Source organism: Martes martes, assembly GCF_963455335.1.
Source record: "Martes martes genome assembly, chromosome: 4".
NCBI lineage: Eukaryota > Metazoa > Chordata > Mammalia > Carnivora > Mustelidae > Martes > Martes martes.
Window position 1 is genome coordinate 1,257,621 of NC_137891.1, and position 16,930 is coordinate 1,274,550.

General features: G+C 61.2%; 1 protein-coding gene across 1 annotated transcript; it reads right to left on the reverse strand.

The window, feature by feature from the left end:
* Nucleotides 1-4,062: 4,062 nt before the first annotated feature.
* Nucleotides 4,063-13,311, reverse strand: ZNF696 (zinc finger protein 696; the record flags this gene model as incomplete). The annotated part of the gene is made up of 7 exons (XM_080800183.1): nucleotides 4,063-5,681; nucleotides 8,292-8,399; nucleotides 9,762-9,828; nucleotides 9,990-10,255; nucleotides 10,352-10,578; nucleotides 12,911-12,981; nucleotides 13,213-13,311. The coding sequence occupies 7 exons, from the start codon at nucleotides 13,309-13,311 to the stop codon at nucleotides 4,573-4,575; spliced, it is 1,947 nt and encodes a 648-aa protein (XP_080656309.1). The 3' UTR covers nucleotides 4,063-4,572.
* Between the last annotated feature and the right edge of the window lie 3,619 nt (nucleotides 13,312-16,930).

Genomic DNA, 16,930 nt, shown 5'->3' on the forward strand with positions numbered 1-16,930 from the left:
CTCTACCTGCCTCTCTGCCTACTTGTGATCTCTCTCTGTGCCAAATAAAAAAATCTTTAAAAAAAATAAAAATAAATAAACTTTGTAAAAAAAAAGAAATGACCATCAAATGCCTGGTGACGACAGGCTTCCCGCCACGCAGGAGAAGGTGGTGGCCAGGAGCCCCGTGGGCACAGGCGAGGCTCACTGGCGCCCCAGCCCTCGAGCACACTGGCTTTGAGGTGTGAAGCGCACGGCACTTCTTCTCTTCTCTCTGGGATGTCGTGCTCCTCTGAGGGCCCCGAGCCTCCCGGCGTCTCATTTGTGGCTGCCTGTTTCCCGCTGCACACCGGCTCCTCATCCCTCTGGCTGCCCGTGTGTGACTTCACTCCCGTGGGGGGCTGACGCCTCCATCTACCTCTGTCTTCGTCTACGCTGTGGTTCTGAGTAACACACTCTAACCCATCTTCGTTTTTTAACTGGAAGTTTCCTCCAGTTAGACCTTCACGATCACGGACTTGCTCTGCCGGCTCACTCGGGTGGGTGGCCCAGTGCTTTTCTTCTCTTCCTCTTTTCCAACTTACACTTTTAACAATCGTAGTTGTTCACTTTGAATTACTGTATTTTTTTCTTTCAGACTGAAAATATATACAGCTTATACTAATTAACATTAAGTTGCATCACGCATATTTATTAAAGTCTAAAATTAAAGAGTCTTGTGCCCCTGCCCAGCTGTAGGAGGGTCTTAGGACGTTTGCCTCCTTCACAGGCATGCAACTGTCTGGCATTCTAGGAGACATTGTTCTTTTATACAGACAGCGTTTGGACCTCATTCATATCGGTCATGTGGCTTGCTCCCCACTCCGTGTCCTATCTAAGACCGTCATTCTGCAGTCATCTCCCCCCTCTTTGCAGTACTAAACTTCAGAGGTTCAGTGGAAGTCCCTTAGTGTAAACAATCTTACATTTTACTTATCTGTAAATGTCTGTTTTCACCTTCATGAAAAATAATTTTGCTGGGCATGCAATTCTAGGTTGACAGGTACTTCCTCCCAGCACCTCGAAGAGGTAAAGCCAACTGCCCCCTCTGTGCTGCTTCGAGAAATCCACTGAGGGTGGGCCGCTGGCTCCTTTGGGAGCAATTGAGCCTTTCTCTGGGACGTCTCTCTTGCTGGGCTGTGCTCTCACTGTGCTGTGTCTAGGTGTGGATTTCTCTTTATTTACGCTGCTTCAAAGACATTATGCTTCCCAGATGTGAAGGTTTATGTTTTTCAGTAAATAAAGAAAAGCTTGAAGGGACACTATAAATGGGGGCTCCAAAGAAATCCAGTCCTGTAAAGTGCAGAAGCTCGTCCTTACGAAGAACGAATGAGCCCACACAGATGCCAGCCCTTCCAGGCATCTCAGCTGTCTGCCGGTGCAGCTTGATAACCGTTGTCCTTTGTGGCTGATGTGTTGAGGGTGGTGGTTCTGGGTCTTGAGGCTGGCTAGAACTTCCAGCGTATTGGTAACGAGTTCAGTGTCCTCCCCTTTCACTGATTGTCTTGTTGGCCTGATTATGGGGGGACTCAGTTCAGACGGGGGCTGCAGACACTCATCTTCCCCAGCTGGGGTTGGGTGCTGTCTCCCTGCACGACCTCACCTTCACCTCCATTCTCAGTCCGGCACAGGATGGGAGATTGAGCCTGCCGGAGAATAGGGACTGGGTGGGCTGTGGCAGCCAGCTGCTGATAAAGTTGGACTTGGCGGGATGCCTTGGTGGTTCAGTCAGTTAAGTTGCTGCCTTCAGCTCAGGTCATGATCCCAGGGTCCTGGGATCGAGCCCTGTGTCAGGCTCCTTGCTCAGCAGGGAGCCTGCTCTCTCTCTCTCTGCCTCTGCCTGCCACTCTGCCTGCTTGTGCATGCACACGCTGACAGATAAATAAATAAATAAAATCTTTTTAAAAAAAAAGTTGGACTTGGCATAATCAGGGGCCATGTCATCGCAGGGCCTCACTGGGTGTCCTCTCCTGCACTTTCTCTTCTCCAGGGGCTCCTACCAGGTCTACGCCAGACTTCCTTATTCTGCTTTACAAATCCTTTCATGTTTCCTTTAGATTTTTCATCAACTTGTCTACGTGGTATCTGATTTCCTTGGATGTGTCTTCCACTACACTAATGCTCTCTTCAGCAGCGTCTCCTCTGCTATTTAACCTACCCACTGAGCTCTATTTCAACAGTTGTCTTTTTCATTTCTAAAAGTTCTTTAAAAACCCTGCCCGTCCATGCTCGATAGTCTGATATTGCTTTCTCACTGCTGTGATTGTCTTCTTTATTTCTGTGCACACTTCCCTTGCTTGTATCACCTGACGATTTCATTATCTGCAGTTCTTTGAGGTTTCTGTCTCCTGTTGCTGTTTTCCTTGGCCCTCATTCAGTGAAAACTTCCCGTGTGGTTGGTGATCTTTAAGCTCATTGCTTGACCTTATAAACAGGAATACTACAGTTCTAATTCCTCCAAAGTGTGGCTGCTTTGGCTTCTACTGGTCTCTGAGAGGCACCATGAACCTGGGACCCTTCAGCTTATCTGAGGATTTGGGCTCAGCACCAGAACTGTGGGCTCAGTTTTCTACCTCCCCACTGGCCCAAGAGTCAGGTGGCCAGTAGCTGTGGTGCCACTGAATCCACTTGAGGGCAGCTCTGCCCCCACAGGCTGCACAGCCCTTGGCCTAAGTTTGCATCAGAAAAGAAATAGGTGACCCCCAAGACCTTTAGACAGCGATTTTGGATGTCCCAGCCGCTTATAGGACCCAAAATAACACAACCAGTAGTTAAGCTGGAGCAGGTGATAACTAGGAAATGGCATTGAACCACAGCCTGGCCAACACAGATTGGGATCCTGAAGCTGGGCCCCAGGACTCATGGCCAGGCGACTGCTGACTTTTCTTAGTCATTACAGTAAACTTTCAACAAGACAACCTCACTCTTATGGCAGAGTTCTAGGACGTGCAACAAAGACGCTTCGCCATTCCTTCCTTCCATTCCCGGCAAGTAACACATGTCTGCATCCAAGGAGCTGTTGTGGTGTGATGTGAAATAGTAAGTTATACATAGTGAATTCACTTGAGTTTTACTTTCTGCCTTCTCTGACCGCAGATTCCAGGTTCCACGAGTGTGCACACTTCTCGTACCCTTTCACCCCCGAGTGCACCCTGACCCCTGCTTTGTGCACAACACTGAGCCCATCTGTTGATGAAATCTTTTGAAGGACGGGCTCTGGAATCGGCCCTCCTGGGGACTCTTCCCAGTGTCTTTCTCTTGCCCCGATCGTCTGTGCTCTTGCTGCCCTGGAGGTACTGCTGTTCCTGGGCTTCTCACTGGGCGCTACACAGAGGCTTTCCTTGTCTGGGTCACTCTCTAACCTGTAGAGGCCGTGAGTACATGTGTCAGGCTGGTTTTGTCTCTCCTAGAACAGCGCACAGAGCCTGGACAAGTGTGTGCCTAGGAAACATCTGCACAAATATCTTTCTTTTCCTTTCCTTCCCCTTTCCACCACCTGAGCCACCCAGGTGCTCCAAAAGTACAAATATCTTGAATCCCTGAATTCTACTCCAGAAACCAATACTGCACCATATGTTAAGTTAGTAAAATTTAAATCAAAAAAAAAAGTACAAATATCTTAAACTTCCTTTTCTTGTACTGCTTTTAAGAGGCTGAGCAGAGCTCTGCAAGCGGCATTCTCTGAAATGGTGTGAAAACACAGCACATCTGTGTCCTCTCCTCCTCTGGCCCAGCCTGTGGTCTCTGTGGGGCATCTCTTACACCCTCCCCGAGATACTTCACAGACACCCTTTGGTGGAGTATGTTCCATTCTGGCATACTCTGAATTGAGGGCTGTGTTCAATCAGTTCTGGCTACAGGAGCTCCTACTTGGATGGAGAGACACAGACATAAACTCAGAGCTTTGACACAAAATAGAAAGGGACTCTTGCCTTTTAAAAAGCGCCTTGGAACTAAGAAAACAACGCAAAACGAAGAACCACTGATAGACAAATCTCAAAAACGTTAAGCAGAGGAAAAGAAGCCAGACACTAAAAAGTATATGTGAAATCATTCTATTTACATAAGGTTCTAGAACGAGCAAAACTAGAGCCACAGAAACGACGTCACTGGGTGCCTCCGAGGCTAAGGGCGCAATGGAGACAGTCTATTATCTTGAGAGCACAGTGGTTCTAAAGGTCAAAACAGGTTGTATTCGTCAAATCTCATAAAACCCAGCCCTTAAGATCTATGCACTGCACAAATGTGAATCACACGTCAGCAAGTGCTACCAATACGAAATCAGTCTCAGGGGACACGTGTCCTCATCAGATCGCCCTCCTTCGGGGAAGCCTTCATTCCCTGCTATTAAACCAGCCTTCCTTGGACTCCTTCTCCTCCGACCGCCAGCCGGGGAGCAGCAGACGCACTAGGGGCTTCCCCATGGGCGAGACCTTAAAGCGCCGGGCTGCTCCCTCATCCTCCTCATGCAGGTGGGATGAAGGACACAGCCCTCCAGGCGCAGCCAGAGTTTCACGGGTGCTGCACCCACCGCATCCCGGCCCGTTTGCAGGCTCAGTCTGCGCCATGGACGCGCTGGTGCTGGATCAGGTGTGAGCTCAGGCGGAAGGCGCGGCCGCACTCGGTGCAGTGGAAAGGCTTCTCCCCCGTGTGGACCCGCCGGTGCCGGAAGAAGCCCGACAGGGCTCTGAAGGCGCGGCCACACTCCCCGCAGGCGTATGGCTTCTCCCCGGTGTGGATGCGCCGGTGCTCGCTGAGGAAGGAGCTCCGGCTGAAGGCGCGGCCGCACTCGGGGCAGGCGTAGGGCTTCTCGCCCGTGTGCACTCGCCGGTGCTGCAGGAGGTTGGAGCTCTGGCTGAAGGCCTGGCCGCACTCTTGACATTCGTAGGGGCTCTCCCCATGGTGGGTGCGCTGGTGCCGGGCCACATTGGAGCTGTGCAGGAAGGCCTTTCCGCACTCGCTGCACACATACGGCCTCTCGCCCGTGTGTGTCCTCTGGTGCTTGGCGGCATCTGACCGCTGACCAAAGGACTTGCCGCACTCAGCACATCCGTACGGCTTCTCTCCCGTGTGAGTTCGCTGGTGCCGGACAAGGTTGAAGCTCTGGCTGAAGGCTCTCCCGCACTCCTTGCAGACGTAGGGCTTCTCCCCGTGGTGGGTGCGCTGGTGCCGGACCACGTGTGAGCTGTGGATGAAGGCCTTCCCGCAGTCGCTGCACGCATACGGCTTCTCCCCAGAGTGAATGCTCTGGTGCTTCACCACGTCCGAATAGCATTTGAAGCTCCGATCACAGGTGCCACATTGATAAGGCCGCCCTTTGCGGGGGCCCCTCCTGCTTGTGGCAGAGCAAGCATTTGGGGAGGCCTCTGACGGGGACACTCTGCCGTCTAGACCGCTCTGCCCTCCAGGTTTTGCAGAAACAACTGGTACCCTCAGAGAATCTCTGGGCCTGTCTCCGGCCTCCTCATTCCCACAGCTGTCCAGAAGCCCCAGGGCCCAGGGAGGCCCCTGTAACGGGCCCAGCACTCTCTCTCCCTGGCGAGGCTCTTCTTCTTCCAAAGCCTCCTGCGTTGGCGTCGGCGTGGTGCTCTGAGCCCCTCGCTCGGCCACTGAAGGAGCCCAGCAGGAAACCTGGCTGCCACCTGTTGCCTGTGCCAGGGAAGCTGGAAAAGAGGGTCAGAGGCGAGTGACCGGAGGCCTGAGGAAGCACTGAGGGCACACAGCTGCGTGGGCATGGACAGGGTGGTGGCCGCCGGGGTACGGACAGAGTTGGCAGTAACGGTGTGTGGCAGACACCAGCGCCACGCCTGCCCAGCTCCCCACAATGCCTGCGGTCCCTCCGCTGGGACTCCAGGGTGGGCTGGGCCTCTCCCCTCAGGCTCAGGACAGCAGGAGACAGAAGCCCGGGCCTTGGGTGCCGCTAGCTCTGCTGTATGGCCTGGAAGGCAAAGAACACTGCCAGAGGGACACCGAGGCAGAGGTACCAGGAGGCACGGGTCCCGTCCCAGCTCACTTCCCCAACTCTGGACGCCCCGGCAACTCTGTCCTTGACACCTCCCCACGACCGACCAAACTCAAAGGTCTCTGGTCCAGGCAAGTAAGAGAATCCTTCCTCAGAGACCAACCCATGGCAAGAACAAGCAACAGCCAGCGTCCGGAGCCCGCTGTCTGGACTGCGGGGCCTCCCGGTCCCGGCTGCTCGGTGGTGAGGCTGCTGGTGGCCCCTGGCCCTGCTGGCTCCTGGGCACAGACCACACGCCCATTAAGACAAATGGCTTTAGGGATGTGGCCATAAGACAGAATGCCAGGCAGTTCCTGCCACGTTCACTGGGCCTATGGGGGCACCCGGGAGGTGGGACAAGGACGCTTCCTTGCAGGTGGTTCGGTAGGAGGGCAGCCCCCAGGGCAGCTTTCCAAGGGGACCGAGGGGGCTGTGCCTGCAGCGCTTTACCAAAGCACCTGTTGAGAACTGAGCCCGCCCAGGTGATAGAGGCACGGGCGTGGGGGGCGGGGGTGGGGCAAGGCCAGGATGCCCGGGGGTGGTGGAGCAGGCAGGCACCCACAGCCACTTTCCATCGACTCCCTAACTAACTAGGGGGCTGTCCAACTGAGCACCTGGAGATGGGGCGAGACCCCAGGCACAGGGCCAAGAAACAGAGGCCCCCTGGGACGGCCCAGTCTGGTCATGAGGTTCGGCAGACTTAGAAGTTCAAGAAAACAACTCACAGGCACTGGTTTTGAAGGAGGAATTATTCAGAATTAAAAGGGGGGCGAGGCACACACACCCTTTCCAGTTCCAGTGGGTCAGGCCTCGGGTCCTGCCTCCTGAGGCCATCCCAGCCCCCAGCAGGCAGCCCTGAGTGTGCGTGTGGGTGTGGAGGGGGGATCCTCTGAGTGATAACCTCCCAGGGTGCCCTGAGGAGCCCTAAACTTGGAGGCCTTGTTCCTGACTGGGGCAGTTTTGCCCATGGGGCACACTTGGCTATGTGGGAACCATCTTTGGTTGTCACAACGGTGAGAGGTGGTCCTGGCCTTCTGTGGGTGGAGGCCAGGGATGCTGACTATTCTAGAACGCCCAGGACACCGTGGAAGACACGAGAAGTCTTCCGTGCCAGGATGTCCGGTGCCAAGGCTGAGAAACCCTGGCGGAGGGAAGTCTTCCCAAAAGGTTAGAACTTGGTTTCGAACCAAGAAACTCAGTCCCCTGGCAAAAGCTGCTGGTCTCCCGACTGACGTGCACCAGCCCCATCAGCCCCACCACCGGTCTCACGCTCCCCTGCACCCAGCTTTCAGGCCACGGACCCCGGGGCGTGTGCTTGGGACCAGCAGCCAGGACACGGTGGTCCTATTCCCTTTACAAATGTTGCTTTGTTGTGACCTGTTTCTTCTCTGCCACTCTGTGTATGTTGACATTTGCTAAAACCGTTACTTGGTCCAGAACTGCGGGACAGTGAAGAGCCCCGTCTGGACAGATCTGGCCAGGATGAAGGTCAGACGAGGGAGGGCGGGCAAGCCCGGGACTTGAAGGCAGCTTCATGGCAGGACCCAAAGAAGGGACGAGTGTGTGTTCGTGGACACGGGGCAGCTGAATCACTCGATACGGGGGTTCTCTGGCTTCCAGGGAGAACGGGTGCGGGTGTGCGGGCAGAGGAGTCCGCAGTACACTCTACCGGCCGGGTCTACTCCAGCCAGACTCCCACTGCTGAGCACGCCGCACCGGAGCCCGGAGGTGGGAGAGCCTGCGGCAGTGCACGTGTCCGTGCTGGGCGGGGGTCGGGCATCGTCCCAGGCGCGGCTTGTCCCACACCGCAGTGACAACAGTAAGCAGGACAGGAGCCCTCAGCTTCGACAGCCCGCAATCAAGGCCTTAAACCTTCAGAACAGAGGGGGGCCCGGAGCCTGGGAGGGCTGTGGGTGGGAGGCTAGCCAGGTTTTCACCCCATACTCTTCCGGACCTCCTAGTCTGAGCCCAGGCTAGCCGGGGCCCTGAGAAATGGGGCCAGAATTAAGAGTCTCGTTCTCAGAAGTCTCCAGGCAGGGGAGGGGCAGAGGAAGAGGGGTGCAGAGTGCGGCCACGAGAGCAAGGGGATGGAACACAGAGTGGGGAGGACAGCAGGCAGTAGGGGTGGGAGCTGTGTTAGGCAAAGAAAGGAACAGGGACGTGCTGCCCGAGCCCAGCTACATCCCCTAGCAGCCAGGCAGGTGGGCTCTGGGAGCCCCAATTCCTAAGCTGTTCCCTCCTCCCTAACCCCATCTTGCTGCCCACCCCTCACCTGTGTGTGTGTCCATCAGGGTAGCCCTCTCCGTGGTGTTCTGGAGACCCAGGCCTGGGGGCTCTCCTTGCTGTGCCTTGCAGAAGCACCAGGAGTGGGAATCCCTGCCTGGGTAAGAGAGAAGACAAGGGGAGGAAGGGGCGGGGGAGGTGGGGTGAGCTCAGAGCCACTGCGGGGACTCCACGGGCCTGAGTCTGCCACTAGAACTCGAAGTCACGACTAAACGGACACCCCAGTAGCTAGGGGTCCATAGGGTGCAGTCTGGGAACGCCGTCTGGACCACGCTGGCGTCCCTGAGCCCCGCCGCGGCGGGCTGAGAGCACAGCTGGAGGCGGCAGCCCCGGGCCAGCTGCCGGCCTGGTCCTGCTCCACCATGAACAAGCCCAGCACCGTTGGTCAGTCCTCAAATGTCTGGAGACACATCTAGGGATGTACAATTTTTCTTGGTAATTATAAAGATTTGATCATAAAATTACGAAACCAGGGAAACAGGACATTACTGGAGCGGTGCAGGTTCGGCCTGAGGATGATCCCGCCGCGCTTAACACCAGAGGTGCCGGGGACAGAGGCAACCACACAAGGAAGTGCAGGAAAAAGAGCCTGGGGCGGGGGTTGGCGGCTCGTCTCTGGCACAGGCTCAGGTCCCTGCGCCGTGAGGAGCGCGACGCGCTGGTGGGAACGCACGACAAGCGGGTAAAGTCACCAGGTAACCCACAGAGGAGCCGGCAGGCGGCCAGCGCAGTTTCTAATGTAAGTTCCTCGTCTGTGCCCTGATCCGCGCGGGGGAAGGTGACGCAGGGCGCCCGGGCGCTTCGGTCGGGTAAGGGCCTGCGTCCGGCTCCGGTCATGGTCTCAGGGTCCTGGGATCCGGCCCGCGTCGGGCTCCCTGCTCGGCGGGGCGCCTGCCTCCCCTCTGCCCGCCGCTCCCCCCCGTCTCTCTTTCTCTGACAAATCAGTAAAACCTTCAAACAGGAACACCACGTTCCCACTCTTCGGGACGGTAACACCTGCGGGGAGCGACCCCACACACGCCGCGGCGCTGGGACCGCTGCGCCTCAACGGGCCGCGGAGCAAACCGAGGGACCCCCTCACTTCAACTGAAAACTGCGCCGGGAAGGGCCGGAGCCGCGGGGGACGCAGCGGCCCCCGGCGACCACCCCAGGGACCAGGGCGCCGTCCCCGCCGCCGTCCCACTGGTCGGGGTCCCCTGAGGCCGTCCCACGGGCTTGGGTGGGGGCGGGGCTGCCCGGGCCGCCGCACCGGTCGGGGGCCGGTCCCGGCTGTCACGGCGGTCGGAGGGAGCCGTCCCCACGCCGTCTCGCTGCTCAGGCGCGACGCCCCTCCGGCTGTCACTCCCCACGGCGCACGTGCAGCGCTTCCGAAGCGAGGGCCCCGCATAAGCACACGTGCCCGCGCCCGAACCCCAGGTTCCCCCTCCGGGGCGGCCCGCAGCCGGACACCGCCACTCACCTGCAGCGCCTCCGTTCGCCGGAACCGCCGCCGTCCCCTGCGCGGCGGCGCGGCACTTCCGGGGACGCTCTAGGCGGCAGGAGGACTACGCACCCCGCCGTCCCCTGCGCGGCGGCGCGGCACTTCCGGGGACGCTCTAGGCGGCAGGAGGACTACGCACCCCGCTGCCCCGGGCGGCCGCGGCGCGGCACTTCCGGGGACGCTCTAGGCGGCAGGAGGACTACGCACCCCGCTGCCCCGGGCGGCCGCGGCGCGGCACTTCCGGCGACGCTCTAGGCCGCGGGAGGGCCGAGCACCCCGCTGCTCCCCGGGTCGGCTCCCCGGCTGGGCAGCCCGGGCGCTGGCTCGGGTCGCCGCGTCTTCACGGACCGCCCCCCCGCCCCGGCCCGCCGTTCTCCCAGAGCCGCGACCCTCCCAAGCCTTTCCTCCCTCGCCTCCAGCCAGGCCCGGGTGGGGTCGGGGCCGCGGGATGGACGAAGGAGCGGACGAAGGCCCTGCGGGCGGACGAGGGTGGGGGAGGGGGGCCGAGGCCGGGGGCCGGGGGCGGGGGGCAGCGGGGCCGGGGAGGCTGTGGGGGAAGCTCCCTGGGCCGGGGGCCGCGAGCGCCCGCTCGGCCTCCCCGCCGGCCTCCCCGCCGGCCTTCCGCGCCCGCGCTCCGGGGGCCGAGGACTCGCCGTGCGGGCGCCGGGCTTCGCGGGGCCGACGTCGGGCGCGGGCGGAGCCGGGGGGGCGTTTCGTGGCGGGCGGCGAGGGCAGCCGCAGCTCTGGCGGACTCGGGGGACGTGAGCCCCGCGTGGCCTGGGGCCCGGGTGCGGCCCTGCCAGAGGCGGGCGGGGGGCGGCAGGGCCGTGATGCCCGCCCAGGCCGGTCTGCGGCTCGCTGGGACGCGGCCGGGATCTGGCCCCTGCGGGCGTGTGCGGGCGTGTGCGGGCGTGTGCGCGGGGCACGGAGCTCAGGGAGGACCTTCTGCTGCGGCCGTTCGGAGGCCCGTGTGCTCGCGCCTAGCGGAGAAGCCGCACTCGGGGGGCCCCGTCCGTGGAGCGACTGTCTCTGGCTCGGGCCGTGATTCTGGAGTCCGAGGATCGAGTCCCGCATCGGCTCCCCGCTCGCCGGGAGGCCGCGTCTCCTCTGACCCTCCCCGCTCTGCGATCTCTCTCTCTGTCTCTCAAAGTCTTTTAAAAAATAAATTAAGAAAAAATGATGATCCTTTAGCTTCCCTACCTTTACGATCTCCATGTGTTCGGGTCAGGGAGTCGGGCCCAGCCCAGCCAGTCTGTGTTTGGGTCTGTCCCAGGGTGCCCTGAAGGTGTGGGTGGGGGCCGGGTCTCTCCTGAGGCTCCAAGGGGTGGCGTCTGCCTCCAGGCTGGGGGTGTTGGCGGGATTCGGGTCCTGAGGGTGGGAGTTAGGAGTTCCCTGGCGTCCCTCCCTACATCGGCCCGGATGCGGGCTTTCCCATGGGCACTGCATTCCGGGGTTTCTCGACACAGTGGACGCTCTCATGTTTCATCGCTGCTGAGAAACCTTCACAGCATCTGCCACACGTGTGTGTCATGGGGCTTGGGTCTGGAACAGCATGTTCCCAAGGCACCGCACGGTTGTCTCTCTCCGTGCCCCGGGAGCTTTCCTGTCAGTGACTTCTGTGGCCTCTCTTCAGCCTCCTCGTTCAGACAGAAACCCCAGAGCGCGGAGGGCCCCTGGAAACGTGCACCTGCTCCCTGACAGTGATCCTCTCTACAAGCTTCTACAAAAGTCTCTTGCACTGGTGTCCGCCCTGTGTCCTTAACCCCACTCCCCAAACAGAAGCACAGGCGGTGAGTGGCCCCTCGTGCCGGGCAGGAAGAGGGGGATTGTCATAGCTGCGCTGGGCCACCGGCGCCGGCCATGGAGGGCGCTGGCTCTCCAGGAGCTAGGAACTCCGCCGTGCCATCCGCTGTGCCCGGTGCGCCCTCACCTTCATCAGCCTGGCGCTGGCCCGTCACCCCAGCGTGTCCGGCACCACCTCTCCATCTCCCAACCGTGGGGCCTGCTGTCCTCCCCTGAACCTGCCAGGCCTGCTCCTGCCTTTCTCTCAGCCTTTGCTCCTTCTGCTTCCCAGCCTGGAAAGCTCCACCGGTGCTGTCCACAGACTTGTCCCCTCTCCTCCTTACCAAACACAGGTCCTACACTGCCAGAGGGGGGACCGCAGTGAGGTGTCCACTGTGTCGGCGGGTCACTAGCTAGGGGTCATTTTGATTATATGGTCCAAGTGTTGTCTGGGTTTCCCACTGTGTGGTTCCTCTTTTCCCTTTGCAACTGGTAAGCTGTCCTCGAGGAGCAAGGCGGGGGAGCTGATGACAGTAGGAACCGTGAGGACACGTGGCAGCCGGCGGCAGGATATGGCTGCTGGATGGGAGGGAATGCACCGCGGTGACAGCAGTGGACACAGGCAGAGCTGGGGACAGGGACTGTCCTATGGCCCCGTAGAACACCCGAGTGTAGGAAGCACACACAAAGGCATTAGGAGACCAACGCACTTGGTGTTTGCAAACCATCTAAAAAGGTCCGGGAGGAAAGGATCTGTGTAGATAGAAACAAATTCGAAGAGTACATTTCTGCCGCACAGTGAGAACTACTGTGACATCTGTTTGTCTCCGTTTCCCAAATTTTCTACAAAATACTTTGCCTCTATAATATAAAGAAATGGGTTGGGGTCCACCTCCTGTCTTGCAGGAACGGCTCTGACAACCAGGAGGCAGGAGAGGGCTTTCTCTTTGCTGGCTAGAGCAGTGACCCCATCCTGGCCTGCACGTTATTTTTCTTTTCCAGCAGGTTCGGCGGGGGGGGGGGGGGGGGATCCGAGGGACCTGTTCCTTGCTTCTGTTCAGGACCCCTTCCCTCATACATTCTGGCAAGAGCACGCCTTGCTTTCTGGGGAGCGCTCCTCTCCCTCTGTTCCCCTAGATGGTTCTGGAGCCCGAGGCCACACAGGGCGCTGCAGGGATGAGAGGTGGGAAGGGCACAGGGAGACTTGGGCCGAGCGAGGTTCTGGTCCCCACCAGGAAACGTGGATTCCCTGGGTTGCCGGCGCAGTGCTTGCCCCCGTGGGCCGTCCCTGGTCCTTCCGACCCTGGGGGCGCCCCAGATGCCGCCGAGGAGTTCCTGTCGCTCACACTGTTGCCTTGGCAGTGGTCCGCTTGACTTCGAGGGTCCAGGCCCTGGGTCCCCAAGACCGGGCAGGTGTCTGGAGCAGCAGAGAGGTGTCAGCCAGGCCAGGCAGGTGCAGAGGGGGTGAGGGCCAGAGTCTCGCCGACGGATCTGCAGCCCCTGCCGTACATGGGGTCTGTCCCTCTGCTAGTGCAGCCTGTCACCCCTTCTGGTAGTAAGGTCCCTGAGAGACAGACACTTTGCAGAGGAGGGGGGGGGGTTCCCGAGGAAGGAGCTGGCACATGGGTAAAGGAAGTGACAGCCTCACCGGGTCGGGATAATCCTGGCTGCTTTGGTACTGAGACACCAGCACCCAGTCTCTGTGGCTGGAAACCAGCTGGAAACCAGCTGGCGGGCTCTGCTCCATCGGTCTTCCTCATTCTGGGCCCAGGCTGACAGAACACTGCTGGTCACTAGGCAGAGGACAGAAAGAATTTGGAGAAAGCCTGCTGGCTCGTCATGGTTCCCTTTTATTGCAAGCTGTAGGCGCAGCCAGGTGCATGGGGACTAGGGTGTGCCAACCTGCTGTATCCTGAGGAAGAAGGTGAGGGCCAAGACCACGGAGGACAGGCCTGGCTGGTGGCCAGCAGTGGGACCAGGAGGGAATGAGCCCAGGCCGTCTGAAAACCCCACCCCCACCCCAGGATAGTTACTCTTCTGGCCCAAACGAAGTTTCGCAATCCCAGTGAAGAGGGCAGAATGGACATCACAGGCTGCGCGGCGCAGAGCTTCGTCAGGACCCTGCAGCCCACCCCGTGCCCGGGCCTCTCTGGCGCCTCTCCGGGCCGACGATCCCCAAGGGCGGCCTGCCCGTCCAGCCTCCGCATCTCGTGTGCTGAGGCTTTTCCCGGCCGCCGACATCCGCAAACGCCCACCACACGCTGCATTACTTATTTCTAACTATAAGAAACACGTAAAAATTAAGACATTTTAAAAGGATGATCTCGAAGGAGAAAGAGTTTTCCCTCCGCATTCCAGGGAACACCTCGGGTGCGGTGGCTCCTCCCACAGGCGGCGTTCCCAGCGGCGAGTCCGGCCTCGGCTCCCCAGCCTTGGCTCCCACCACCTGCTGGACCCGGCCCTGCCCCGGCCCCGGCCCCCGCCCCGCCCCGCCCCGCCCCGCCCCGCCCCGCCCCGCCCCGGCGCTGGCTCTCCCCAGGCCGCCGGCCCCGCCCCCTCGATGCTGTCGGACAGCCCCCCCCCCCCACCGCCCCCCGCCCCGAGCCCGCGATCCCAGCCCTGCGACGGGAAGGGCTGCGCGACCCTGCCCTCGCACCTGCCCCCCGACGGCCCGGGGCGAGCTGCCAGGGAGCGGACGAGTCCGTGTCTCGGGGCAAGGACCCGGACCAGGAGCCCGAAAACTATGTAAGGGGCCGGACAGGACGGACGATTTGCGTAGTAACCCTTCGTAAGAGCCATTTGGAAATGGAAAGACCGTCGGCGCCCAACGGCCCCAGGAAAGCTGGGCGCGGGCTTCGGTCCGGGGCTGCCGTGGGGGGGGGGGTCCGCGCCGCCCTCGGGTCCTGTGCTTCCCCGCGAGTCTGTCCACGGCAGGCCGCTGGGTCTCCCGCCGGTAGGGCCCGGCTAGCCTGGCCCGGGGTGAGGGCTCACCCCCGCGTCTGGCGCGGCCGCCGGGCTCCCTGGGCTCCGCGGACCTACGGCGCTGGGTCAGGGGCCGGCAGCGGCGGGAGGCGCGTCCGCGCTCCGGCGCGCACGGGGCCGTTCGCCGCTGTGCGGCCGCGGGTGCAGCGCGAAGGGCGAGCTGTGCACGAGGCTCTCCCGGGCTCGCGTGGCTTCGCGCGCGTGGGCCTGCGCCCCTGCTTCACCGCGTCGGGCCCGCGGCCAAAACCCCTCCGGCCCCCAGTGCCCTCGGGAGGCTGCTCCCAGCCGGGAAGCTTCCAAGGCTGGAGCGCGAGGGCCCCGCGCCGGTGCCCTTGCGGGACTCCGCCGGGGGGATCGCTGGCTCGGCCCACTGGGTCTCCCCACACCTGCTGGATTCTGAGTGTCCCCTCTAGCTGGGGCCACAGCTACGGCGTCTCCCACCTGTCCAGTTGACTGGTGGGTCACCAGGCTCAGGTTAGGCCTTTGCCTCCGGGCTCGTGTCATGGTTCCCGTCTTCCTTGGGGGCACCCCATGGCTTCTGCAGGACCCAGCAGGTCCTTGGCCCACCCCCTCTCCTCCCACACACACCCCGGGGGTCTGTCTCCGCCAGGATTTCCTGCAGAATCTGCTCCTCCTTGTGGGGCACATGCAAATGTCATCAGACTCCAAGCAACAGCGTGGAGAGACTTGGGTCTTCTTAGAGCCGGGGTGGGGAATTAAAAGGCAGCAAGGACAGATGCTCCCGGTAGGAAGGGGTGTGTTGGGGGCAGGGGGAGGCCAGGCCAGGGGCAGGCTGAGAAGGGCCCAGGGCCGGGTGGCAGGAGACCTGCGACGTGTGGGGACACGGGAGAGGCCTGGCAGTGTGCCCCTGGACCGTCCTCACTCCCACATATGAGGAGTGCAGCTTAACGGCCTGGGCGTCTGGCCTCCTCATGGATGCACCTCACCTGGGAGGCTCAGGAGCTGGGACTGTGGGTTCCTGCAGGGGTGAGGGGAGGAGAGCCCGCAAGCTGCAAGTTGGCGGGTGTAGCGTTGTCTCACAGCTGCAGGGAGAGGGGACAGGGGCGGGACTGCACCACTGCACTGAGCCTGCTCCGGGCGCTGGCCGGCCGCCCCGGGGTCCCTGCAGGAGGGTCTCTACGCCCCGCGTGGGACTGGAAAGATGCCCCTGCAGCTTGTGTTCCGTGTGCCTCAAGCTGGCTCGGTGCTAGTGCGACAGAGCAATGTCGCTGAAAATATGTAGGATCTGCTTACCTTTACGAAAAATAAACCAGAAGTTCTGGTCAAAGATAACTGCTTTTTACTGACTTCTTTCCCTCAAACCGCCAAAAGCATAGAGATCAAGATCACGAAGAATGGCGAGCCGCGAGGGGAGCCCTGAGGCACAGCCTGGGAGGCCCCACCTCTGACAGGTCTGGCTGGAGGGTCTGCGGGCAGGACACTGGCCCGGAGCCGCGGGTCGCGGCCCAGGGAGCCCGTCTGAGGGTGTGCGTGAGCTGTGCTGCGTGCTCAGGTGAGACCCGCGATCTGAGGCCAGGCCCCCACAGCGACAGGACACTGTCCGGAAGGTGTGGGAGTTTTAAGTATGTTAAATTATACGCTAATAAAGAAATTAAAAATGTTAACCACTCCATCTCAGGAAAATTCAATCTACCGTGTCCCACAGTGGCCATGCAGCGTGGGGAAGCTCTCCACGTTCAGGGCCAGGAAACAGTGAGGGGCCCCGCGTGACAACGCGGGACAGGCTCAGGCTCAGGAGAGCCCCGAAGGGAAAACCCGAATCCACAAGCACACTCCCAAGGATTTTAAAGACGCTTGAGGGCCCTTCGAGGGTGAGGGCCGTGGACAGCGTCCAGGCCTTTCCGAGATGTAAAGTGGGGCCCCTCCTGCTCCACCCCTGGTGCCCTCCCCAGGCGGGGGCCGGCGGAGGGCGCCGCTGGGCGGACGAGTGGGTCGCGGCCCAGGGAGGCGATCTGCCCCTTGTGCCTACGGGTCCCTCCGTCTGTTCCAGGTGCGGCTCACCGCCGACCCTCTGCGGGCTGGTGGCGGCCCTGCGAGCCGGGGGCGCTCACCGGGGCAGCCGGAGGGTCCGGGGCGCTGAGTGAGGGACGGCGGCCTTGCAGGGCGGCTGCACACACGAGGCGGGGTGGCCGGCCGGGAAGCCCTGGGCCGGGGTCACTGCACCCGCCTCCCGGGCCGGCGCGGGCGGCTCTGGACAAAGGACACCCCCTGCCTGAGGCCAGGACGGGGCCGGGAGTCCGCGGGCTCAGGCGGGCAGCCGTCCCCTCGGAGGGGCCCGTGCGGCGCGGACCGCGGCTTCCGTCGGGGGCCCCGCCCGGCTTCCCGCGCCGCGCTCACGCCGGGGCTGGGCCGGTCTCCTCGCG